Genomic DNA, 27,290 nt, shown 5'->3' with positions numbered 1-27,290 from the left:
CTGCATTCCCTTTGCTTTCCCTTTGCATATTTAAGATCAGATTGTGTTCAGCTCAGGTTTGTCCTTCAGAGGCAGTGACACGGCTCTTTGTGCTGCGACTTCTGATTTAGAAAATGGAGCAACCAACAGCTCACTTGGACCCATTGATCTCTTTCTCTGCCTGAAAAGTGTCTCTGGCAGGACAAGTGCATGGAACCTCCTGTTCCTGGGAATGCCTTTGCTGTCGTGCTCACACAGCAGGAGCGGAAGTGAAGCAAAATCAGGATTTTTTGTTTTTTCTGCAGCTTCTCTGTTTTCCTAATTTACCTTTCATGAACAGCTTCGGGCTATTGTTTGGGATTTTTTTGTTGTTGTTGCATGAGATTCCTGAGTCTTGTCCAAATTGGACTTTTGGGGATGGCTGTCAAGACAAGCTGTTACTGCCCTCCAAACACAGTGACATCATTCACTAGTTGCATGTAGTTTGAGGTGTGTACTGAGACCAGGCGTGTCCTTTTAAAGTGTATTTGATGTAAATCCTATGGATTTTCTTTTTCTTCTGCTGGGATTTAATAGGAACATTTTGTTGTAGCGGTGCTCCTTGGAATGGTTGCAATATGCTTCTCTTGGTGATAAATGATATTTTAAAATACTTGCAGATTTATATATGATCTTTCATAAGTTATATTCCTTAAATACCAATACTGCTTCTCCTGTGGGTGCCAGACCTGCAGTTACCCTAGGTAGGACCCAGCTCCACTGGAAGATCCCACACTCCTAACTCCTGTACAGGAATGAGGATAAGGGGCTGCTTGATTCATATAGGAATTAGGGCACTGTTATTTATAACCCTGTGAGAAATGACATTTTATACTATTTTATCTAATAACAAGATTCCAATTTTTTTAAGAACAGGTGACTTTCTTTATATTTTTCCTCAGTTTCTCCCCATTTTCTTATAAAACACATTATGCCCTATAAGGACCTGCTTCTCCAGCAGAGCTGAGCTTACTAAAATTTTGCACTCTGGCTCTTTAGTTTCAAGACTGAGCTTCTCAAAACCTGTAATTTTGTGTAGTTAATTAAGGAAGAGTTCCACATGCTGCAGTTCCATTCTGTTTCTGATTGACTTCCATGCAATACTTGAGGTGAAGATGACTTCTGCTCATCCTGATCTTCCATCAGGAGCCCAGAGTGCCGCACCTCAACAAGGCATTGAGGGGCTGGAGCACCAGGAGCAGCTGGGGGGCTCAGCTGGAGAAAAGGAGGCTCAGGAAGGACCTTCTGGCTCTGCACACCTCCCTGACAGGAGGGAGCAGCCAGAGGAGGTTGGGTTCTGCTTCCAGGGAACAAGGGAGAGGACAAGGGGAAATGGCCTCAAGATGTGCCAGGGGAGGTTCAGCTTGGAAAAATTTCTTCACACTGGAAAAGATGTGGCTGCTCTAGCCCTGGAAGCGTTCAAGGCTAGGTTGGAGAGGCTGAACAACCAGGTCTAGTGGAAGGTGTTCCTGCTCAAGGCAGGGGTTGGATTAGATGACCTTTGAAGTTCTCTTCCAATCCAAATCATGCCATGATTCAATTGTGCTCTGCCTGGAGAACTGTGCTTTATCCCTGCAGGGATATTTTATCCCAGATCTAGGGAACTTGTTGATATGAACTTGGAACAGTGTTTTAAAACCCTGTTTTCTCTTTAATTATATTAGCTAGGAACATCCAGATGAACTTTATTTTGGAATCCCAGCTTGTTTTTATGGACTGTAACCCTTAGAGGTGGGATGTGGATGGGATCATCACCTTGTACTGGTACATGGTACAGCCTGTGAGCGTCCTTCTCCATCCTCCTGGACCATGCTTCAGCTTTCTGGGGAGCTCTGAATGCAAGTTAATTTATTACCTCTTGCTAATCTTTTTTGAATTCTGCAGAAAACTGCAAAAGTAGGAAAATCTTCCCTGGCTCAGGTATGCCCAAAGGTCCTCAGACAGGCATTGGATGAACCTTGGTCTAAAGGAGTCTACACCAGATTGTTTTACCATCGGTCCCTTTCTCAGCATCTCATTTGTCACAGGAGTACAGCCATGGCAGCTACACACAGCAGATGTGTTGTCTGAGCAGCTGTTTATTTGCCTTTTCAGACATCCCAGTGGGGATCTCTCAGTTGCTTTAAAAAAAAAAGCAAAAAAAAAAAAAAAGCCAAGAGCTGTGTTCCTGGGAGAGGCCTCGGAGCACAGGCGGTGGCCAAGGGGAGCTGCTGCTGCCCTTCACAGCTGATATGCATCTGCAGCATCTCTGCCAGAAAAAAAAGGAATTGATTGCTTGAATTGCTTTGGAAAGAACTGCAGGGAGCTTTCTGTAGACATGGCCCTGCTATTTGCATTCCCAGTGGTGGTGGTTTGCACAGGAACCTTAGGAACATCAGGTGGAGTTGCTTTTTGGTTTCTGGAGCAATGTTGTGCAATGTGTGTGTTTTGCTTTTGTGGGGAAGTCAGAGTTGCCACCTGAAGGCCTGGGAAGCTGAAACCTCTATTTTTTCTTATTTACTTAATCCTGATTGTAGGGTTGTTAGAGGGAAATGCAGGCAGCATCTAGAAGATTTTGGATGTTATTTTCCAGGACTTTGTGCTAATGTGCAGGGTCCTCCCAGCTGAATTGAGCCCTGGCAGCTGGAGGCGCAGCCCTGTGAGGTGTGAGCAGAACGACTCCACACTGCTGGAATTGCAGTGGATGCTGCTGAATGTTTCCAGAGCCAAACAAAGAGCCATTGAGTCGAGTTAGAAAAATCAATTAACTGGAATGATCAGGCGTGTCCTGCACTTCCAGTAGGTTCGGGTAGCGTTGGACAACACAGAGGGGCCAAAGCTCCCTGTGCATGTGGCCTCTGCTGCTTCTCCTGCAGTTATCCTAGGTAGGAGCCAGCTCCACTGGCAGATGCCACACTCTTAACTCCTGTGCTGTGGAATGAGGATAAGGGGCTGCTTGATTCATATAGGAATTAGGGCACCGTTATTTGCCTCTGAGGAATGACATATGCAAATGGACCATATTCATATTTTTGCCTGGAACAATGCTAATGGGATGTAAACTTTGACTATATTCCCTTTTTTTCTCTATTCCTGCTTGAAACAGTATTAATGGGAAATAAAATTTAAGTATGTTTACATTTTTACCCTCTATTTGAAATAGTATTAATGGGAGGTAACCAAATTCCTTTAAAATGGATTTAACAAAAGAAAATAGATTCTCTGATTCAGTTCACAATGTTCAGTTTCCAGTACAGTGATTTTTAAGTAATTGGCTTGTATTGTGTGGCTCTAAAAGTTGTATATCAAAAAAAATGGATTTATATGAAGGGGGGAGGGAATATTTATTCTTCTGCTCATTATTCGCTTTTAATCATTTTTAACCTATGATATGTGCAATTATCACCTCTCTGCCATCTGAGTTTGGGGTAGGTGTGAACACAGCAGCCAGGATTTTTTCCCTCTGCATTCTTGCCTCCCCAGTGCCTGGAAAGGTTAGAGAGAGAGCAGCACACGGAGATTATCCAGCTGATGCCTAATGTGGGAAGAATTTGTGCAGGCCTGACACAAAGGACTCCCACAGCAAGGCTCAGGCACCAACTGCTTTTCACCAGCGCTTGCAAAATGCTGGGATTCTTCAGCTGGGGAGGTTTTACAGTTTCAGGCTCGGTATCAAACAGCATCTTGTTCATCCCTATTTCTGACACTGAATTATTCAGTATTTTCACTATAGAGTCTTCCTGCCATATCCAGATGGGCTGTATCAGTGCCTGGGTCTAATATTGTTATTATTTTTATTACATGCTATCTTCAGCAAATATTTCATTACTCCAAAGTCCAGATTATTGCACTTGAATGACAAAAAATGATGTTCCTTCCCTGAGATGACAGTGGGGAGATGGATTTGTTATTAAAGCAGGTTTATATGAAACTGCTTTTTCTCCACCCTTAAGAATTAGGAGCTATTTTGTTTCCAGGAGGGAAATGCCAAATAAACCCTGCCCTTCTTGGGTGGAGCACTCACCTTGCAAGACATCCTGACTTTATGGACCTCTAGATAGCCAGGCTTTATGGATCACTAATATCAGGATCTCTGGCTATCCAGGTTCTATAAATATTTATGTATCTATACAAAATAACCCTGAATCTGACCCTGGCAGGGACCACATGTTCATTCAAACTGAGATGATGCTCAGTATTATATGGTATTAGAGAACAATTTGCTTTCTAATACCATTTTAAAAATATCTTTCTCTGTCTTACTCCACCGGTGTTTCTGTTATTTGGGTTTGTATTCAGCTTTTCTGGTAAAACTTGATTATCAAGGTGCACATTTAACAAGACATGAAGGAAGGGCCCATTTTCTGACATCTTATTTTTCCCTTTTTCTCTCTATTTAACAAATGCTGTAATTATAATGTAGCACTTTGATAAATAATGTTTTCAATCAGAGATCATGTTGCTGCTGTTCAGTAAGGCTTCCATGAAAACTTAATAACCAAGACAAGGACTTTTTATTCCTAATGTGCATAGTTAATACAGCACCATGTTTTTCTAGTCATGGAGTGAGAAGTTAATGCCTTAGTAGGGATTTTGTTTCTTCCCCCTCCCCCTTCTCCCTGTCAAAATACAGATTTTTTTTTTTTTGTTTTCAGGAGCATTTACTGAGACCCTTTTGACTTTTTGCGTGGCTGGGTAGCTTCTATGGGAATTGACACGCTGGGCTGGGTGCTGGGTGGGTGCCAGGTGGGTGCTGTGCTGCAGCCCTTGGTGGGGAACAGAAGAGCCTGGGAACAAGGAGCCTTTGTAGGACGGGGACTACACCCAGCTTTGGTGGTAATTTCACAAATTTGGGCTTTTTTAACGGTTTCTGCCATCCCTGTGGCTTTTCTGGGCCCAGAATGAGAATGTTGTCCCCCAAACACCTCTGGGAGAGCATTTGGGTTTGCTGGCCCAGGAGCAAATCCCGCTCCTGACAGCTCAATGCCAGTGTCCTACTGAGCTCAGAAATTGTATCCCAAGGGAGCAGATAGGATTTTCTGACTCTGTCCTCCATGTCTTCGAGGGAGACAGGCTCCCCCTTCTTATTTATAGGGCAAGAATTGCTCCTTGTAACAATAAATTGTTATTGTCACTATTTTTATAGGGTGGGGGACAGAGAAAGTGTGGTTAGTTATGGCAGGGACCACAGTGGTCACCTGGACCCACCTCCCTGCTCAGGCAGGGCTGTTCCAGGGCACAGGCCAGAAGATTGTGTCCAGACAGCTCTGGAATATCTCCAGTGAGGGAGACTCCACAGCCTCTCTGGACAATCTGTCCAGTGCTCAGTCACTGCTCAGTGAAAAAGTTCTTCCTCATGTCCAGGTGGAGCTTCCTGAGCTCTGTCCCTGCCTGTGGCTCTGGTGCCATTGCTGGGCCCTGGAGCAGAGCCTGGGACCTGCTCTGCCCCTCCCTGCACACAGGGACACCACCGAGGGACACCCAGGGCTGAGGGCTCCTCTCCAGGTTGAGCAGGTCCATCCCCCTCAGCCTCTCCTTGGCAGGGAGATGCTCCAGGCCCTTCCTCATCTCTGCAGCCTCTGGTGTTCCTGCTCCACTCTCCACAACTCCCTGACAGGAGGGTGCAGCCTGCTGGGGGCTGGCCTGTGCTCCCGGGAGACAAGGGACCGGACAAGAGGACATTCATTGTCTTAAGCTGCCTCAGGGAGGTTCAGATTGGACATTAGGAAGGGTTTCTTCACAGAAGATGGGATTAGGCATTGGAATGGGCTGCCCAGGAAGGAGGTGTCCCCATCCCTGAAGGCATTGAAGGAATGACTGGACATGACACTACGGTCTGGTTGACAAGGTGGTGATCACAGGTTGGATTTGATGATCTCAGAGGTCTTTTCCAATCTCAGTGATTCCATGATTCTGTGATAACTACAGCTCTGCAATGTGTACATCTTCTTTCCCCATATGATTCCTATGGGAATAGACTTGATAATTCCAGCAACTGAGGGACTGAGACAACTTCATACTTGGGTTGATTCATACACTGAGGTGTCGTAGAAAGAAGCAAACCTGATATTTTGGTCCATCTATGCAGGGATGTGACAGCTGCACCAAGAATACTGACATATCAGGACTAGGAGACCTCCAGTTGAGCTGGTGTTCATGCCTGTAATTGTTACTTTCCAAGTCAGTGCTTTCACTGAGGAGTGTGACGATGGTCATCACTGAAAATGCCTCAACCCAGGAATTTTTGGGATGAGCATTGTTGTCCACCTCTTCTACAGCAGGTTTGTTCTTTCTACATCTTAAGGATATAAAGGAGTTTAACTAAGTGCCTCCTGATTTGCCCCAATGGCTTTGCCAAATCCAAGAGGACTCAGTTAAAAGGAGACAGAGGCAGGAAGCTGCTCCCCATTTGTTTGCTGTTTAAGGTTAAATATTACGTAGAGGTTAAGTTAAAGCTCGGCGGAGGGCGGTGGAACAATCCTCTCCCAATCCCATGTTGCACAAGCCTCACAGGAGCTCATGGCAGCAATTCAGAGTAGGCAAATAAAATCATTGTTTGCTGTGTTTGCAGGAGGGATCTGCCTTAACGGCAGCAGCAGATTGCAGCTCCCTTCTCTTCCCTTAATTAAGATGGATGAGGAATCAACGTCCTGCCAGACAGTTGAGCCTTTGGCTTTGTCACTGTGATTGGGGATTTGGACTTCTCTGGGCAGAGGCTGTGATAGGGAAGATGAAAGGACAAGGAGAATCTAAAGAGTTTCAAATGGTGGAGACCTTTTTTAGATCATTTATTTTCAACATATAAAGTATAAACAGCAGGTTAACAAAGCTCTCTGTCCCTGGGTAGTTGGTGTCCCACCATCGCTCCCTGCTCCCGTGAAGCATTGAGCTGAAGGGAAGCACCTCCTGTGCAGGATTGAAGAGCCATGGAGAGCCAGGTCTTCCTCTGTGCTGCCACAGATGAAGGCTTCACCTCATCCTCATCCCAGCCTGGGAGGACATGAGGCAAGGCAGGATGAGACTTGCCTGCTAGTCCCACTGCTTGCAGGGAGTTGTAGCTCAGGGATCTCCTAAATTGGCACAATCTTCATCTACTAAGTCTGAATGGGTGGTTTTGGGGTCACCTTCACTCAATGGCCATAAGGGTTAAAATAATTGAAAATTTAGCACAGCACAAGACAAATCAGGATTGTTGGCGGTTATGAAAAACATTATTTATAGTTATAGAAAATATATATGTATATAAATTTTAAAAAATGAAAAAAGGAAAAGTAGAGCAATTTCTGCCCATAATGTAATTTTTTAAATAATTTTTTTCTTAGTATTGTCCAGATCCACGCTATTCTCATTTGAAAGGAGGAAATAAGAACAAAAGAACGTAATTCCTGTGCACTGACTTTGTGGTAGACACCAAAGATTTACTGATTGTCCCAAAATGGGCAGATTGACTTCAGGTTTTTAACTGGGAGAAAAATCTTAGCCAAGGATCTCTGTGAAGGATACCAAAGCAGAATGAGAGCAGCTGGGTAAAAATGCTCACATCCAACATAACGATAAAATGTTTATACTTAATTTGCTTTATCATTGAGGAAATCAAAAAGGTTTTTTTGAGAAACAGCAGGTTTGGGGAGCAAAGTTTTGGTTTGGTGGGCTGGTTGGGAGTTGTCTCCTAAATATTTGTTGCTTGAGTGCTTTCCAAAGCAGAGCAGATCCAGACTTCAGTAAAGCATCTGATGTGCTTGGAGAAGAAATGGAAAAGAAATAAATGAAGAAACAAAAGAAAAAGAGACGAAGCAGATTTCATAACACAAAATCCTTTTTTGAAGAAATTTCTCAGGATTCCAAATATTCTATATACAGGCTGGTAGGTGTAAGGAGTAGTCCTGAGTCTCTCCTGTGGGAAATTGTAGGGTTCAGTTGAAGGTTTTCTTCTTATATGTACGAAGTGAATTATCCTTTAATTAAGGAGATTTGGAAAACAGTCCTGAGGAACAGAAAATGCTGTATTTTTTTGTTGTTCAGCAAATACAGGTAGAGTGGTTTCCATCTGATGGAGATAGGGAAGATTTGGCGTTGTCTCCTTAAAACAACCTTCTCTACAAGGCTCATATCCACTTCTTCATTGAAAGAGAACTTTGCAAACTTTGGAAATACACTTTTCTGGTTTAGTTTAAGGCTCTGAAAAATGTGGAGTTGGAGACATCGGAGTTTGTCTTTATCTCCAAGGCTACGGCCGCGGAGCTGGCGATGCTCGGAGGAATGTGTTTGAATTATTAGGCTGAACTCTGCATTTCTGGGCCAGAGTGTTCCTGGTATTTGGAGGCCTCTGGGATAGAGGTAACCTTGCCAGCAGGTCATAAATTTGAGCCAGGTTTTTTTTACCTTAGTCAGGAAATTCACGCTGGAGCTTTCCTTAAGCCAGGATTCGCAGTGATCTAATCCCAGCCCGCTGCCAAACCCAACCTGGGAGTTGTTTTCTGGCGTTTCGTCGCCGTCTCTTTGTTTCGTCCGTCGCGTCCCTGATCGCTCGATTTCCCCCGCTCCGTGCTGTTCCCCAGAGCTGTAATCAGGAGTGGATGAATGCACACAATCAGCCTGCAAAAGCCTCTCTGCTCGTTGTGGGTGATGGCCAGCACCAGGATGTGCTATCCAGGGAAAATGATAATGAGCAGTTCGTTTTAGTTTCTCCAAGTAAGCGCTAGAGGAAAACCTGCCATGGGATTTTGGAACTTTTGGGATGTTTCATGCACAAGCACGTAGAAATCTGCATTGCAGGTGTCATATCAAAATCAAATACATAAACAACAACAACAACAACTTGTATAATAATCTATGTTAATATCTCCTATAGTAATAATAATATAAGTTAATATCTCCTGTAGTAATAATAACAAAATGTGTTAGTATCTCCTATAATACTGACATATATATTAATTATATGAAAGCACACAAATCTGCATTGCAGGTGTCACATACATTTCCAAAATAATCTTTATATTATAATATCTGCCATAATAATACATATAATAATAATTATATGTAGTTACATATATACACACATCCTCCAATCTGCACTGCAGGTGTCAAAGAAGTTCAAAATAACATCTGTAATAATATTTGTTATATTAATATATGTAATGTAATAATAGTGTAATAATATATAAGCACAAAGAAAAATCTGCATTACAGGTGACTCCAAATTTATATATATATTAATATATCCTACAATAATCTATGTAATAGCAATATATCTATATACATATATACAAAAACATCCATGTTGCTGGTGTCCTAGGTGTTCATAATTACTACTACTATTACTAATAATAATACCAACAGCAATAATAATATAACATCTCAGGTGTCAAATAAAATCCCCAAACAATTACTCAGGTAAAACCCTGTTGCATTCTCTGGGTCATGGCTTAATGTGAATGTAAAAAGCTTTATTTTAATTTAATTCTCAAGCTATAATAGAAGTAAACCCTTTATGCTATGGAAAAGCACAGCTGTGATGGATAGTTAAAATATTTTGGAGAGTGTTTAGCAATGGAAATTTGTCCAATATGTTAATTAGTGCATCTGTTAGTGAAATGTGAGGTTTGTTGCAGGTTTGGTATGAGCAGAGATGCTGCTCCAGTCCATGGCTACATCACTGTGATGTGAAATTCATATGAATTAAGCCAGTTTTCAAGGAATTTCAGTGGATTCCTTGGAATAGCAGCTGCTCAACTCTGGGGTGCTGATGATGTGTAATTCCCACCAGTGCTGTCAGTGTTGCTGGGCAGTGATTTTTGTGCTGCAAATCCAGCACAAGGTTTATTTTTCCCCTTCCTTCTCTTTTCTTTCTTGCAAATTGAAGCACAGAAAGATCTGCTCCCATGTCCTGTCCAGACTGCCACTGGATGTTTGCTTTAAATCAGAATATTCTATTGCTGGACATGTTAGATTAAAATTAAATTGTTAAAAAAAATAATATTGTGGAAAGAGAAGGAACTTCAAAGTTCTTTCTGGCTAGGAGAATATGTCTAAAAATTCAGCACAGGGTCACCTGCCCTTTCCATTGCTGGTGCATATAACCAGTCAGTCTAAATGCACCTGTAATGCACCAATGCTCCCCATTTTTGCATCATGTAGCTGCTAAAAATGATAAATAACCCAACTCCTGCTCCTCCACCCTGTGCTGCAAATCAGGGGAATGGAGGTGCACCTTCAATTTTGCACAGTGAAACCTCCTAAATTGCCTTGTGTCCATGCACACAAACTCCTTGCCTTCTTGAACAGTCTCAGTGTAACAAGTGGGCATCCAAGAGCTGTTAAACCTGGATTAATCCTGGGTTTGGGCTGCTCCAGGAGGGATTACAAAGCATAATATTGGCATTAAGGCTTTCCAAAGTGCTTACACAGCACAAAGAAACTCTGCCGGCGCCTTTCGGCTCGCGTGCGGCCCTGGGCTGCGAGGGACGACCCGGGGCTTTCTAGAGTTACATCACAATTATAATATTTGTAATCACAGAGATGCAATAGAAATAACCTCCTGGCAGAAGGGAAATATGTGGGTAATGAATGGGTGCGACCTGCCTGTTGCAGTCCTGGGTTTTCGTGCTGGCTCGCGCAGCCCTTCCCGCTTTGCGACATCTGGTTTTCATCTGCTGCAGGAAAGCCAAATCATTTCAATGAAACGGGAAGAAAACATAATGCTTAAAAAAAAAAAAGACAACTATTGATGTTAGCCTGGTTTTCAGCTGGCGTTAATTAGATTTATCAGCAGGGTTTATCGACAGAGTGGACGCTCGCTTGGATGCTTGAGTTAAGGCATCATCCAATGGACAGCGCGATTAGCGAGGGCCAAGCGCCACGTTTTTCCTTGGAAGAGCTTGACATGATAAATAACATGAGTTCAGATTACTCTGATTTTTAGTGCATCCCCCAGGTGATGAGTCAGGAGGAAACTGGGGCACAGAGGGGATTTTACTGATGGGAGTGGCCTTGGTTCAGTGGCCGTGCTTGCTCTGGGGTTAAGGATATGGCAGTTTTGCATCATGTTAGCCTAAAATAAAAATGCATTCCCTAAATTGGCAAATATTAGATCTATTGAAAGAAAATAAATATACAATAGGTGTACAAGATATATTAATAAAATCCAACATATGAGATATCAAAATACAAAATCAATATAAGATATGCATGAGTTATAGAAATATGAAATAAAAATGCATTATTTTCTTTCTGTCTGTCCCACTAAATCAGAATAAGGTTGTCATGGAGGTCCATTTTCAAGTTTAGAGCAGCATGGGTCAGCATCTGCTTAATCCCCATCACATTAGAGCCCCCCTGGATGAAGTTTTTTAACTGCACTTTATTGATCTCTGGGCTTTTAAAGACATCCATGAGCTCTCAGCAAATGGAGTGTTTGTCCTGCTCCATGCAGATTGACCCTGTTGGGCAGGGGGTGCTTGAGGAATAGGCAGGCTTTTTGTTCCATCTGTGCTGCAACACTCTTGTGGGTTGTTAGATTGTTTCCCCTCAGTGGGTTTTTGGTGCTGGGAAAGCTTCATTAAGATAGAATTATGAGTAAGCAAAATATTTCTGGTTTTCCATGTTAATTGTATCAGTTTGGCAAGAGAAATGGAGCTGGGAGAAGCTTTTTGAATAAGCAGGACGTCTCACCTCCTGGCTTAAGGCATGAGGATCTGTGAGAGCAAATACTGAAGGAGCCATGAGTCTATATTTTGATTTAATGGTTGTAATTTTTAAATTGCTTCATGGTTATCGTGTCATAAGATCTTAACCACTAATTTTTCCAAGGAGTTTAATTAAATTTCAAGCTTTCAACTGGAAATTCAAAATAGAAAATAGGTTTGAGCTTACTAATAAGTTTCTTGCTTTGAGAAAAGTCACTGCACTTAATAGAACTATGGAATGGGCAGGGTTGGAAGGACTTTCATGGGTTTGACTGGATTCAAACCACAGTTAATTCAACTTCACCCCTGATTGCCAGATCCACACTTCAGTTTCTTGTGAGCCAAATTTCTCTGGACAAGGATGCAGTTGGAGCAGGGCACCTGTAATTGCTCAGAGTGTTTTCAGGAAAAATCATGGTGTTTTTATTTTTTTTTCTCCCACTCCTTGCCATGCAATCAACTCAGTTTAATTTTGTGTGTCTTGTGGGGGGCTGGTGCCAGAGATGGGGTTAAAGGGATGCAGAGTGTGAACAGTTCAGTGAGTCAGGATGTAAATGTGTGGATAATTCAATGTGGATATTTCCCTCCCTCTTTCTGCCTCTCACATGAGTTACTTTGATGCATTTATTTTCTAAAGTGGCAGTGGAAGGATTGTAAATGCAGTACCAACCCCCGAACCATTTGTTTGTAGGCTGGATCAGGGTCTTGATACAGCTGGGAACAGCGTCCCCCATGTATTTGTGCCAAACGTCCCAGGGAACAGCAGAGTACAGGTGGAAATCTCTGAAGGTGATGTTGATTCTCAGCATCACTGATCATCAAACTTAGATTTTAGAGCTCCTTAGCACCAATTCTCTCCTTTTTTCCCCCTTTTTTTTTGGTCCAGCCCTTGATACTGTGGGATTATTTTTCCATGCCTTGTTTCAACCCCCACCTGGATTTTTTTTATTATTGTGACTTTAGCCTGGGAAGCTGTTGAGTTATCAGTAGCCCCCCTATCCTGGATGCCATCCAAGGCGGGAGATGGGGAAGAAGGAGCAGTAAAGAAGAGAGATGGTCAGGGAAAGGCCTCGCTCTCGGCTGCCGGAGGCCGGCTGAACGAAGCCTTCCTGCTGAAATCCAGCCAGCACGAGGTAGGACAATCGTGCTGCTGTTCTCCTTGGGAGTTATAAACAAGAGGATGAGGCTCAGCAAGAGAAAGAAAGGTTTCTTTCTGTGGTTTTCCTTTCTGTCAGTGTTTTAGTTTCCTTTTCCACCCTCCTCCTGAACTGCAAGCAGATCTATTTAGAGAAGAAATGCTGTTTTCACAAGCTTAATTTTTTAATGTAGTGTTTTACTTGCTGATTAAGGTCAATAAAGAAATACATTTAATATTCTCTTGAAAGATGCAAACAAATCCCTCCTTAGTTCGCACTGATGGTGTTTTTGTTGGGGTTTATAAAGCTGCTTTGAGTGAGCCAGCGGGAGCAGCATCCCCATCTTCCCCAGCCAGGATAAACAGATGCAATCCAGTGATTCCTGCTACATCCCACATGCATTTTTTATTGCAAAATGGAAAGAAATAATAATAAAGAAGGTTGAAAAAATAATAAAATCACATCATCCCAAATGCAACAAGAGTGGTTGAGCTCCTTGCTTTATTCCCACTTTGAGGATGATGTGTGCATTGTTATTTAAGGGAGGGATCTTTTAGCTCTACACCTACAAAATCTTTTCCAAGATTTTATCCCTCTAGGAGATACTTGTGGAGATATTTTGGCTACTTGAGTGATCATGTCCTTGTTGTTTTCATCATATTGAGAGTTGGGTGGTGTATGAAGTTGTCACCTCTCAGCAGTAACTATATCTATGGAATAATGGCTTTGGAGGTGGATAATAGGTGCTGGAAAATGTGAGATCTGGATCTAAGTTTCCCTCCAGCCTGTTTTTCATTGGCAGGTCTGAACTTGACTAAAATCCTGTAAACCATCACCTCCCTTGTTCTGCCGTATGAAAGGACATTTAGGACATCAAAACAATGGGTTTGGATGTGTTCTTATATTTTTTATTGAGAACACAAAATTATATCTTGGATCAGTCCTTGTGATCCAAGGCATTCACCCTCTGGAGATGCTCTATCATGCAAGGGTGATGGGGTTGTGCCTCTGGGCTCTGTTCTGCCCTTGGCCCTGCAGGGAGGGATGCTCCAGCATTCCAGCCTTGCTCCTGGAGCAAATGCCAGAGTGCCAACAGCTCCTTTCCTGCAAATAAACGCTGCTTCTCCCTTCGTTTTTACAAACCAAGTGTAATTAGTAACGGCTCACTCTTCATTGTGCTGTGCTGCTGTGTGTTAGGTCACCACTCACTTCCAAATAATAGATGGAAATGTGGTTTTGTTTGGATTATAAATTATGTATTGCCACTCAGCACAGGGAGTGCTTGTTTTTCCTCTGCCTTTTCACATCCCTGGGCTCCTCTGGTTGAGGATCCTTTTCTCCCATTAAGTTCAACCAATGAATCCCTTGCTACATTGAGAAGAAATGCTCTGGATTTGTACTTGAGCTTTGCAGTTTGTCTCAGCCTGGCAGAAGACATGCACTCAAATCCTGGTTGGGTTTTCCAGCTATTCCAGTCAGGCTGGTTAAAGATACTCTTACATCTGTCTACAAAATTTCCCACCCCTTTCTGTGTCCTATCACAGTTAGTTTGATGCCAACATCAGGTTGTGATTTTAGTTTATTTGCTATATATTTAATTGCAGAAGATTTCATAAAAGGTTGAAACACACTGTGGTGATTCTTCAAAGGTTGAACGAAGAAATTATGTTCTGAATTTTACTATTGAGGGGCTGCAAATTTCTTCAAGGGGAGTTGTAAATGTTTTTAGTTACACCAGGATGGAGAGGGACTGAGTATCATCAGAGTAAGGAACAATCAGAGAGGGTTTGTCAGGCTGTGTGGTGGCAAGGAAACAGAAAAGGTGTTAAAAGAAATGAGATGTACAATACCTGTGTGCTGGAAACCAGCACATCAGGAAATCAGAGGAGAGGGAAGTTGATGAGTGTGTGCTCTGACAGAGCCTTGCATATTCACATGAAATTAATTGGATAACAAAGTCTGGTTTGCCGTTTGCTCCGGCAAGCAATGCCCCTGTGGATTCTCCAAGTGTATCTGCTGTGTTTCTCCTGCTGGCAGCTGTAGTGGGAAACACTTGTGCAGAGCTCCCAACACAGCAGGTCACCAGCACTTCATCCAATACACCTTTCTTTGGAATATTTGTCCTATTTATGCATTATTGCACATACATGTTATCCTGTGTTCTTCTGGAGGGCAGGAAGGTTTGAAAAGCTGATGTTTCCTAAAATATTATGCACACAGACTAAGGAGATGGCAAATTTAAATGCAATTAAATGCCTTTGGAGACTTAATTTGTTCTGACATTCTCAGTGACACAGCATCCTCCTCCTGCTTCCCTTCCCTGCCCTCCTCACATCTGGAAAGATCTCAGCAGTTGGTGGGGGGAGATCCCAGATGGAGCTTCAGGACTGCATTCCTTTCTCTGGTTTGCTCCATTTTGGGCAAAATCAATGCAGAGTGGGTGGTTTGGGCTGGCTCTTTGCTCCTGGAAGTCTTGCAGTGAGATTGGATGTGTAAAAATTTATACTTGAAGTGTTGTTAAAAATCCTGTCCCTCCATGGAATATAAAACCTCAAACTACATTTCTTAATACATCCATGAAAACATGGAATTGAAGGAAGGTTCTTTGAGGCCCCACTTCATGGTCTCTCCTGCTTGGCTGAGGTGGATGGTGAAGAGCTGCTGCTCATCTTGGTGCAGAGAGAAGGAGCAGCGAGGCCTCTGCATCCTTGGCATGCTGGCAGCACATCTGCCCTGGCACACCAGGCCTGGGCTCGGTTTGACTCCTGCCCTTGCCGGAAAGGAAAAGGAAAACACGCTCCTCACATCCATCCCAACCATTCGGCATTTTGCAGAGCCAGGCTAGGAAGAGGTGGACAGCAGAAAAATATCCGTGTTGGTTTTGAAACGTTTTCTGCGACGTGGAAAGCTGGAGTATAAAATCTCACCACATTTCACCTAATTCCATTAATTCAGGGCTTTCCTTTTTTGGATGGATTTTCTTGTCCTTTAAACCCCAAAGCTCTGTTCTCAGAAATACCGGCCTTGGCAGTGTTAAGGAACATTGTGCAAAGCTAAATAGGTGGTTTTGGCAGGATAACCCTGGAAGTGAAAGCTCCTTCCCTGCCTGCAGACTCTCCCATGACAAGCAGAATCGCAGCACCGTGCCAATCTCGTGCCACAGGGCATCAGCTGCTCCGTGCTCGCCTCACAGCTGTTCCTCCTCTGCAGGGAATGGATGCACTGGTGTCAGATTTACCCCCAGCCCAGGAACCTGGTTCAGTTCATAAAAAACCTCTCCATGGTGGCCTCAAGGAAACCCCCAATTGATTCCTCTGGGAAGTGACAGGCAGTACCTGTTGAATTGTCCTGTTTGGCTTTACCCAACGGCTGGAAACAGACGCCCTCTCCTAACACAAATATCTGATAGGAACATGCTGATTTTTGAGACTTCTCTTTTGCTCCCTAAAAAAAAACAGTGCCAGCTCTTGTTTTTCCTGATGCTTATCAAATATTCTGGTCCCTGATAAGACAATTACTTTTCAATGCTTCCCATTGATCCAATGAGATAATAATTTTTTCACTGCTATGCCTCGGTCTGCAGGTGTTGTGGTCCATCCCAACACTTACTAATAAGTCTTTTCAAGCTCTTAGTTCACCATTTGAACTGTGTAAATAAGGGAAAAAGATGTTTTTATGGATCAGTCAGACATCTGAAGCTGCTTGTGGCTGCTGAAACATTACAAAAGCTGGAAAAGACGAGCCCGGCAGCGTTGCCGCGGTGGAAGCGACTCATCCAAACTGCATACGAGGCACGGAAATTTTATGCTGCTGCTCAGTGGCGCTTGAAATTTTGGAATTGTGTCAAGAGGAGTTGTAGATTATTTATATAATCCCACAGAAAAGCAAGGAAGGGCTGAGATGTGTGGATTCACGTTTAACCTTCTCTTTACGCAAGAGATTTTTTACGTGGCAGAAAACAAACGTGGGTTTTATTGTGTTGATTTAATGACAGAGCTCTGATTTGGTTGGTTTTTGTTTGTTGGAGGGGAGAGCGTGGATGATTTTTTGTCTGTAAGAAGCTGAAAGTGGCTGAGCTCTGAGAGGAAAGACAGCAGGGGCGGGAGCCAAGCTGAGGCTCGGGTTACACTGGTATGTTTTGGTTGCTGCCTAACGTGTTTTTGTTTTTCTTCATTACACATATTTCTCTTGGGAAAAGCAGGAAAAACTGTGTGTCAAATATACATCAGGGCTCTGTGCCTCTGCTAAGAGGTTCCAGATGGGGAGTGTTACGATAGGGACACTTTCTCCTGCCTTTTACTTTGTGGCATTAATTTTGGTGACAAACTGCAGGAAAACTTATATCAAGCCCGGAGTGTGCAGTGAATGCTTCTTCTTTTTGTTTTCTTTTAAGCATTTTTTTGGCTACCCAAGTATGCAATAGGAAGTTGAAACTTCATTTCCAAACATTTATGGCCCCACGTCAAATCATTATATTAAAAAAAAAGGGTAAAAAACTGGAGTTTTGAAGGGACTTGGAGAGGCTTCCTCCAGGGGCTGGAGAGTATCCAAGGCTTGTCCACCAGACCAAATCCCTCTCCCTAAATTTGAGGCTGATGCCTGGGAAGGAGGGGGTGGAAGCTGGTGAAGATGCCTCTGCAAGGGACGAGGCTCTTGCCAATGGGCAATGTTTAATTTCTGTGCTGGGCAGGGGCTGTGGCTCCGCCTGGGGTTGGGGTTGTGTCTTCAAGACAACCTCCCAGGACTGATGGATTGTTTCCAGAGCTGCCCTCGGGCTGAGGGTCCACAGCTGCTCCACCTGGAGTGGTGTGGCAGTGGGAGCCTCAGTCAGGCTCGGGTGATGGCACCTTGTCATCACCAGCTCCTGAAATCAGTGAGTCGTAGCTTCAGCAAGGCCGAGTGCTGCCAGAGCTGTCAGCGGCGACAAGAGCGCGACAAAACCTTGTCCCAAAGTGTTCCCAGGATGTAGTGTCCTTTGTGGGTGGTTTTGTATGATGAAATTATGTCTTAAAAAGTAGGACTTGGTTTGTGTATTGTGTCATTTGAAACATTAATGTTTCCAAGATAATAGGCCAAAAAGACCCAAACCATGTTACTTTGGGAGGGATGTGAAGCCACAGGTGAGAGGTGGCTTTCTACAGCTGGATGTAATGCTCCATGCTCTAAAACCAGGAGATGTTTTGGAGACAGGAATTTACTGCCATCTTCTGCAGAGCACTGAAATATGTGACTGTTTAAAATGGTTTACTGTTTGAAAATAGAAAAGTTATATTTTCTTTATTAGGGGCTTCAGGGCAGATGAGACTCAAGTGATCAGGAGCTCTGGAGGCTCAAAAGCCTCAAATGTGAGAAGAAATAGGCAAATGTGGTGCTGAGAATGTTGTTACCTGTTTATTATCGTGGAATTACAGCATGATTTGGGTTGGAAGGACCTTAAAGCCCATCTTGTTCCAACCCCTGCCATGGGACAGGGACACCTTCCACTACAACAGGTTGCTCCAAGCCCTATCCAACCTGGCCTTGGACACTTCCAGGAATCCAGGGGCAGCCACAGCTGCTCTGGGCAACCTGTGCCAGGGCCTGCCCAGCCTCACAGCCAGGAATTCCTTCCCAATATCCCATCTAACCGTGCCCTCTGGCAGTGGAAGGCCAGAGGCCATTCCCCCTTGTCCTGTCCCTCCATCCCTTGTCCCCAGTCCCTCTCCAGCTCTCCTGGAGCCCCTTCAGGCCCTGCCAGGGGCTCTGAGCTCTCCCTGGAGCCTTCTCTGCTCCAGGTGAGCACCCCCAGCTCTGCCAGCCTGGCTCCAGAGCACAGGGGCTCCAGCCCTCAGAGCATCTCCATGGCCTCCTCTGGGCTCTCTCCAGCAGCTCAGTGTCCTCCCTGTGCTGGCCCCAGGGCTGGGGCAGCTCTGCAGGTGGGGTCTCACCTGAGTTGGGCAGAGGGACAGAATCCTCCCCTCCCCTGCTGCCCACACTGAGTTCAGCCCAGGCCAGGGGGGATTTGGGGTTTGGGGCTGCCAGGGCAGGTCTGTCTGCTCCTCCACCAACATCCCAAAGCTCCCCGCGGGGCTGCTCTCACTCCATTATTTGCAGTATTATTTTATTTAAAGTAAAGGAAGGCAGCAGTGCTCCTGGCACTGTGTGAGGCTGTTTCTAGCAATGGCAGACAAGTTTTATTTGCTGCAGCTGCAGTTTGTACTGCATCACTGCACTTCATCCAGCTCTGCATAAGGGGATTATATAAGGTGAGAAGGAAATCATGATATGGCTTGATGTTGCAATGCATAATATAACCTGTTATATAGGTTATACCCTCCTCAGTCATCCCTTGAAATATATACATTAATGGGTCACCATGGGTATCTGTTGTCATTCCATCAGTGCTGCTTTGTTCCCACTGCAGTGCTTGCGTACAGTACTTGTATTGCTGACTGGGAGAATGTAAAACCTCCTCCTTTAGCTATGACTTGTTTCCAGCTGGTCACTTTATTGCTATTACTGTTTTATTGTGATTATTTTATGTCTTTATGCTATGAAAAAATCATTTGAAGCACCAATAAGGAGATTTTGCTTATTCCTGGCACCTGTTAGACACTTGCTGCCTGCATTTGACAGAGTAAGGTTTGTTCTTTGGCTGCAGAATATGAATGTTGGGAGTTGGAGAGACACTATAATAACACCAAGTTTCCCAACTTCATTTTGGGATGCTCCTTTAAATCCAAAGCTCAACCTAGGATGAAGATTTTTTTTTTTCCACCCAAATATTTGCTGGCCAGTGTATGAGAGTTTGCTGGAAAACATGAGCCTTTGGCTGTTCTTCCCAGGGTTGTCCACCCTGCTCACAAAAACATGAATGTCTGAGCAGAGGAGCAGGAATGTCGGCCAGACCGTAGGGATTTGGCAGCCTGTGCCTCCAGGATCTGTTGTAGGGGTGTTTGCTGGTGGCTGCCAGCTCAGCTGGGCTTTTTTTCCCATTATTGCACTTGTGTAGGAAAACTGTCCCTGTTTGGGAAGAGGACTTAGGTCAGAGGCTTTGCTTGGCTTTTGGGGTTTTGTTTTCTTGCTTTGTGGTTTCGTGGCAGTTCCTTTTTTTCCAGTGCATCACTTGAAAGGAAGGAGCTGCAGTGGTCTGATGCTGTGCTTAAGTATGGGGAAAGGAGGGATATTCTGCCAACACTGAAGTGTTTGCTGGGAATGCAGACACTAAATCCTATTTCTTACATAGCTGATACAGCCTCTGCATCATATCTCCCAAACAAGGGTGTGTTGGAGTGATGGTTATAGGGTTTATCTCAGGTATTTTACCCCATAATGGTCCTCTGGATATTTCCATTAGATTGGCAGTTCAACCAAATTGACTCCTAAACCTTCTGTAAGTTGCTGCTCTCCCATTAAAAGTCATTCTCTTCCATATTTGTGCTGGTGGGTGTGAACTCAATGTGCCCAAAGACACGTGCTCATATCTGAGCCTGTATTTTAAGACAAGTTGTTGCAAAAACTTTGTTGTTTAATTTCTCCAGGCACTGAGCTCCTCTGTGGTTACCAGGGTCAGGACCTGAGGGCATGGCTGGAGCTGTGGGGAAGAGTTAGGTTGGATATCAGGGTCAGGCTCCCCAGGGAATGTCCATGGCCCCAAGGCTGCCAGAGCGCAGCCGTTGGGACAGAGCTCTCAGGGACAGGGATTTATTGTGTGTCCTATGCAGGGACAGGAGTTGGACTCGTGGATCCCTTCCAACTGTGGATCACTGTGGATCCCTTCCAACTCAGGCTATTCCACGATTCTATGATTCTCCATTCCAGCATGTTGACATAATTCCCCAGAGGGGGAAAGTGCTATCCTTGAATAATCTCAGTCTTCACCCCAGGTAGGGTCAATGCAGGTGTCTTACCATGACAAAACATTTTTAATTGACATAAACTGTCTGTAATGACAAAAAAAATATTTAAAAAGATGTTTTATAGTTTGTACCATGAAGTTTGTATTTTACACATTAGCTTAATCACAAGAGGGTTTGTCTGTAAATGGGTAGAACTCACTTGGCTGCTGTTCAGTAATTGTAATTATGGAATGAAGGATTTGGTGTGCTTTTTATTGGAAGAATCCTGCCAAGTTTAATTCCATGTAGTGGTGGCTGCGCTGTCATTGACAGTGAAGTGTCAGTGAAGGGATGAAGAGCATTTTAAACTTCAGAAATGCAACAAATTGTATGTTTGGTTGGTGTGAGGAGGCTCCTTAAATAAGGTCTTGGCCCTTTGGGCAGTCTTTGCAAGCCTTATGGACCTGCTCTCCATGTCCTCCATAGGGGCAGGAGGGAGAGGAAGGGTCTCATCAGCACTTCCCTGGTGTCTTTATCCTCTGGACTTTCCCCATCTGAAGTATTTGTAGGTCATGCATTTGAAAGGTTCTTTTGTGGGTAGCAAAGAGCAGGGACAAGACAGGTGTGCACCTTTTGGTTACTGCACCTGCTTAAAAATTGAGTATTGATTTGATGGGAAGAAACAGGAAACTCCATGGGTTTGAGAAGCTCATAAGCAAAAATCCAGCTACCACAGGAAGCAAACAACACCAAGGAGAAATTCTGCTGTGTTTGCTGCCAAAGACTGGTGTAGCATTATTTCTGTTCATGCCCACAGCCAGGGCATGCTTTCTCTAAAATGTTAGAGGCAAATATCATCAATTTTTAAACAAACAAAAAAAAAGGTATTTTGTCATTATACACCTTGAATTTAAGTTGCTTTGTTGTGTTTTGGTTCAAGGGTCCAGAGGAGGCTACAGATATGTTCTGAGGGCTGGAGCCCCTGTGCTCTGGAGCCAGGCTGGGAGAGCTGGGGGTGCTCACCTGGACCAGAGAAGGTTCTGGGGAGACCTCAGAGCCCCTGGCAGGGCCTGAAGGGGCTCCAGGAGAGCTGGGGAGCGACTGGGGACAAGGGATGGATCAACAAAACAAGGGGGGAACAGCTTTAGACTAAAAAAGGAGAGATTTAGATTGGATGTTGGGAAGAAGTTCTCTTCTGTAAGCGTGGTGACCCTGGCACAGGTTGCCCTGAGCAGCTGTGGCTGCCCCATCCCTGGAAGCATTCCAGGCCAGGTTGGATGGGGCTTGGAGCACCCTGGTCTAGTGGAAAGTGTCTCTGCCCATGGCAGGGGGTGGCTCTGGATGATGTTCCAGGTCCTTTGCAACCCAAACCACGCTGTGGTTCTGCGTTGTGTGAAATGGAAACCCCGTGTTTGCTCTTCAAGGTGCTGCAGCGGCCCGTTGGAGCAGAGAACAGCGAGGTAGGAAAGTTTGCAGGTCTTTAAAGGTCAGTGTGGGGCAGGCTGGGGCAGTGCAGCACAAACACTATAAATAATCTGTGGTTTGTGCTTTTGGCCACAGAAGCACCGCTGGGTTCATCTGTCAGTGTGGGACACGGAGCCACAACCGAGAGCAAAACCCTGAGGTGTTGGTGCTTCCAGACATGTTTAGCTGCTGTAAATTAGATTTTCAGTATTACTGTTGAACCACAGCTTGAGGGGTTCCCATAAAAGCTATTTTTTCTTTGCAGCTATTCAAGTTGTACCTCGTACCTCTCTGCTTTGGTGCTTCCTTAGGGGCTGTGATCTCTCTGCATCAAGGTGGCTCCTCATGGGAATTGAAAATCAGAAAGGTCCATCAAAGTGGGGTTGTTTTAGCAGATCAGTTTGGGCTGGAAGATTTTATCAGGAGGTGGGAGCTGCAGGTTTAAAAGCTCTTCCCAGGGCAGGAGCAATAATGGGAAGGGATTTAGCACGGCTCTAACTTAAGTAGTGTACGTGCAGTTTATGTTCTGGACATAATTCAATATATTTCTGTTAAAAAGCAATATAACAGGGGAAGAAGAGTGCTGGGAGCTTGGTTTAAGGTGGAATGAAAACTAGGGAGAATGATCTTTATCATCCTGCAGAAGGAGGAAGAAATTTGAGAGTGCCCTGGAGGCATAAAAAAGACATTAAATTTCAAAAATTCCAATACACTATTGTTCTTCCCTGTGTGTTTTTTTAATTTGGAGTGAAAATATTTATGGATATTCTTTTTCAAAGAATAGTATATAGAATATTGGGATAAACAGCCCTCAGATATGGAAATAAATTGCAGGGGATATTTGAATCCACCTCTCTTTGTGGATGCACATGTTGTGTTTCTCCAGCAGGAGCTGTGGGTGAAGCATGGGAATGCACATCTGATGGGCATCATGGAATCATGGGGGGGTTAAGGTGGGGAAAGGCCTTTCAGATTTTCAATACAACAATCACCCAAGCACCACCACCATGTTCATCACCAAACCATGTCCCCAATAGTGCCCCATACAGTTTTTTTTGGGCACTTCCAGGGATGAGGACTCTACCACATCCCTGGGCAGCCTCTTCCAATGCTTGACAACTCTTTATGTGGAAATTTTTTTCCTATTATCCAACCTAAACTTCCCCTGGCACAGCTTGAGGACATTTCCTCTCCTCCTGTCCCTGTTCCCTGGGAGCAGAGCCTGATGTCCCCAGCTGCCCTCTCCTGTCAGGAGTTGTGCAGAGCCACAAGGTCCCTCCTGAGCTTCCTTTTCTCCAGCTGAGCCCCCCCAGCTCCCTCAGCCCCTCCTTGGGCTCCAGCCCCTTCTGTATTTATGTTATTTGGTGGGAAATAGATTTTAGCAAAGCTGTTCCCAATGTTCTCACACAGTTAGAAGTCATTCAGACTTTATGAATACATTTGATTAATGAACTCCAAGTTTCACAGTAAACCAGGGAATTCGAATCCTCCAGCACTGTCTTGTCAGATATTAACCTGTTTCTTCTCCCTGGCGTTAATGAGCTTGATGGGGTTTTGCTCCCAGTCCCTTCCATGCCCCTCAATGGAATATAACTATTAATATAAGTATTCCACAATGGCATAGTTGAGATTTAAGCAGTCAACTTGCTGTTCTCCTGGCATATTCATGGTATGACTTTCTAAAAAATTCAATTTACATTTCAGGTTAGTGGGGAACCATTTAAAAACTCTTGTGTGTTAATATATTTTTTTATCCTGTACAGCAAAGAGAAGATGATGTTTTTATTTTTCCCTCCAAGGGTGAGGGCTAAAGGCTCCTCTTAGGTCTGGGGACCTAAAATATGCTGGCAAAGGCCTCTATTTCCACTTGTTCTTTTACCACAGAAGCTGTTATTCCATAAGGGAATTCAGCTGTTATTCTGTAGGAGAATATTGCTGTTATTCTATGGAGGAATAACATTCAGTTTGGATGATCTATAGCACAGTGGTTTATTGCCAGATAAGAACAAGTCACCACGATGTTTTCCCAGATGCTGAGGTTTGGAAAATAACTTCTTTTCAGGAAAGACATTAAAAATAATCCTTATCCTGACTGTAATCTGGAATTAATCCAGATTGCATCAATATTCAGTGGAGAACAAGGAGGCTGCAGGCCTCTGGGATCTGGAGGAACGTGGAGCATTTAGCCAGGAAACTGTTAATCCCTTTTTTTCCCCTCATCCTGATAGGCATCTCTTTGTGCAGGAGGGCTGCAGGAGGAGGAGGAATGGAGCTGCTCTCTCCTGCCTTCTCCAAACTGCTGGATCACCCTCCGGGTCCAGAGGGACTCCCAGCTCCTACAGAGGAACGTATTGAATTTTGTTTCCTTCCAAATGTTGAGCCCTGGCCAGTAAAAGCTTTGGTCTCCCCAAGAATCCTTGGAATGCTGTTATGGAGTTTTGTCCGTTGAGCTGCTCAGCAGCCTCGAATCAATGAGTCAGTAAAGGGCAATCAAATGAACAGAAGATAATTTGTTTTAGAGAAGTTATAACTCATTTGCTGAGGTTGAACTATTATATTCTGCCCCGTTTGCAAGGGACAGGGTGTTCTGGTCTGGTCTGTACGGATTAGACACGTATAAATTGAATTAATAGCACTTTTTTATAGCCCAACAGTCCTGCTAAAGAAACCCTGTCAGTAAAGCAAACAAAAATGTATTAAGTTGTCTCAAATCAAACACCAGACGTTTCTCCAGCTACTTGTTGGCCCATTCCCAACGTGCCAGGCCTGGAGTCACCCGAAGTTTGCACAAGAAGGGATCCAAAGACCTTTCTCATTTATATCAGCACGAAAGAAAAATGCATGAAAGAGGAACATTATGGGCTGTGATTTCTGGAGGCATTTGGGTTATAACATATCATGTGGTCTGGCACATTCATGCCCAAAAAAGCTCATAAAAAAGGAGGAATCTCGCTGTTCCCCACTCCTACATTTGAAATGTTTTCTCTTAAATTTCCTTGCTATAGAATAAGAAAGATTGATTCCTGAGCAAGGCTTCTCCCCAAAGAAATCCTAATAAATAGACCTTGTTTTTCTCTGTGAGTGATTACTTTGGTAGAAATACAGGGAATCCCACTAGAAATCTTCTTAATATTGTTATTTGCTTAAATTATTTTTAAAATTTTATGAAAATTTATTATATGAGATGATAAAAGCTGTGCTGCCTCCTGTTTGGTCTGTTCAGGTTCATCTTGCTGCTTCTCTAACAAGCAATGTTAATTAGGTGTATAGAAATTTGATCTCATTGCCTTAAGATGGTTTCCTAGAACATGAGTGATCCCATAGCAGAGAAATGCTCGTAACCTAATTAATACAATTTAATACCTAAATATGAGGTGATGCGCTTGCATGTCTTGAATATTCTGCTTAAAAGTTTCTTGTTGTGTCTCTGCTCACTGAAATACCTGGAGGTAAATCCTTTAGAAATCTTAAACACCATCCTGGTTTTTAATATCAAAATTCCTGGTTTGGGGAGAGGATGATTGGATTTTCATCTCCAGGAGAGATTTGGGGCTTTAGGGGAGGTGTGGGTGCCTTTGATGTCCTCTGGAGGGGGGGTTGAGGGGGATGCTGGGTGCAGGGAGGATTTTTGGGGTGAATAAGCAAGAAAAAAGTGTGAACAGCCTGAAAAGATGTGACTCCTGTGCAGGATTCCTGAGCTGCAGGTCTGGAATCATCCCTCCAGAAGAACCTGTTTGCTCGGCAGGTTTCGGCTCCCCCAGAACCTGCTTTAGTCAACTAAAGCAGATTCATATGCAAGAGTTGGAGTTTAAACAAATCCCTGTATTCAGATAGGGGGGAAAATCACGTGGTTATTCCATGGCAAACCTCTGTGGGTTTTTAAATCATTAAATCTGAGCAATTTGGGAAATAAATCAGCCTGGGAAGGGAACTGGATCATGCACAGACGGGACGTGTCCAATACCCTTTCTCCAAGGTCTCATTTCATTTGGCCTTTATATTCTGCTTTTAGTTGGGAAGTTAAATCCACAAAGGTCATTTGAAAAGCTTCAGATTATAGATGGAAAGCCCTTTTAATCTTTTCTAATAAATAGCTGAGCAGGGAATAAATCTACTGGGAGCTGAGCTCTGATGTTAAGCCTCAGCGCAAAATGCCCATACATGAGCAACACTTGGAAATTATCTCTGAAATTATAATTACCTTAAATGAATTTGACTTAGAAGAAAAGGTGTGTGATTATGAAAATTGGTTTAATAAATGAAGCATTAATTGGACCTGGTGGCTTCGCAGATTCTGTCACCGTGGTCCGGATCATTATGAAAGTGATTTAGGCACAACTGAAAACAGCAGTTTCAGTTCAGAGATTTCTTTTAAATGGCAAAAATTACTCTCTCTAGTCAGTGCTTTGGTAAGGCAGGGTTGAAATAAAAGCTTTGCATAATAAAGACTTAAAAGCATTTTGATTTTGGAAAAGCGACAGCAGCAAATGGAAACGAGGGTGTCTGAAATGCAGAAAATACTCTGGGTTATGCCAATGCTGCGTATGACATTATCTAGTCTGAGTAGCCTTCAAAGCTTTTTCCCCCCTAATTGCACATATAATTAAAAAGCAGCTTCCTCTAGCTCATTAAAATGTAGAGTCCTGTTGGAGCAGTGTACTTGTATATTTGTTTAAATGAATAGAGCAGAGCTTTAATGCAGACTGTAATAACTTCAAACATTAAATCTCTTCTGTGCAGCTCACACTTTATTTTTAACCAGTGTTCAGCTTCTCTTCATGAACACCAGCTTGCAAAGGAACATGGTCCCCAGCAGCTTGTTAGATTATTTTGTGAAACACTCAAAAAACCTTCCCCATCCCCTGGTTTTTGATGTGAAATGATAGGAAAATCCCCCAAGTTTGGTTGTGAGTGACGCCCATGGAAATCAGGCTTTTCCAGCATAACCATGGCATCTCCTTCTTTTCACAGGCATTTGGAAATGCAAAAACAGCCCATAACAACAACTCCAGTCGTTTTGGCAAATTCATCCAAGTGAATTATCAGGAGACAGGCACCGTGAGAGGGTAAGTGGGAATGGGGAGGGGTGCTGGGTGTACCCAAACCTAAACAGGGTGTTCTTGCTTTGGTAATATTTTTCCCAAAATGGAGATAGGAAATAAAACTTCATAGGTTTTAGCTTATTAAAATCT

At 43.6% G+C, this 27,290-nt stretch overlaps 1 protein-coding gene across 13 annotated transcripts in view; it reads left to right on the top strand.

Annotated features, from left to right (window-relative positions):
• MYO9A (myosin IXA) overlaps window positions 1-27,290 on the top strand; it is a 173,781-nt gene that overhangs the window by 34,411 nt on the left and 112,080 nt on the right. For all 13 annotated transcript variants that reach the window (XM_030954924.1, XM_030954925.1, XM_030954927.1 and 10 more), the window contains exon 3: window positions 27,070-27,164. In XM_030954924.1, the coding sequence (XP_030810784.1) occupies window positions 27,070-27,164 (95 nt within the window). The remainder of the gene's footprint in view (window positions 1-27,069; window positions 27,165-27,290) is intronic.

The sequence above is a fragment of the Camarhynchus parvulus genome, chromosome 10 (assembly GCF_901933205.1).
Source record: "Camarhynchus parvulus chromosome 10, STF_HiC, whole genome shotgun sequence".
NCBI classification, from domain to species: domain Eukaryota; kingdom Metazoa; phylum Chordata; class Aves; order Passeriformes; family Thraupidae; genus Camarhynchus; species Camarhynchus parvulus.
This window is presented reverse-complemented; position numbering and strand designations above follow the sequence as displayed.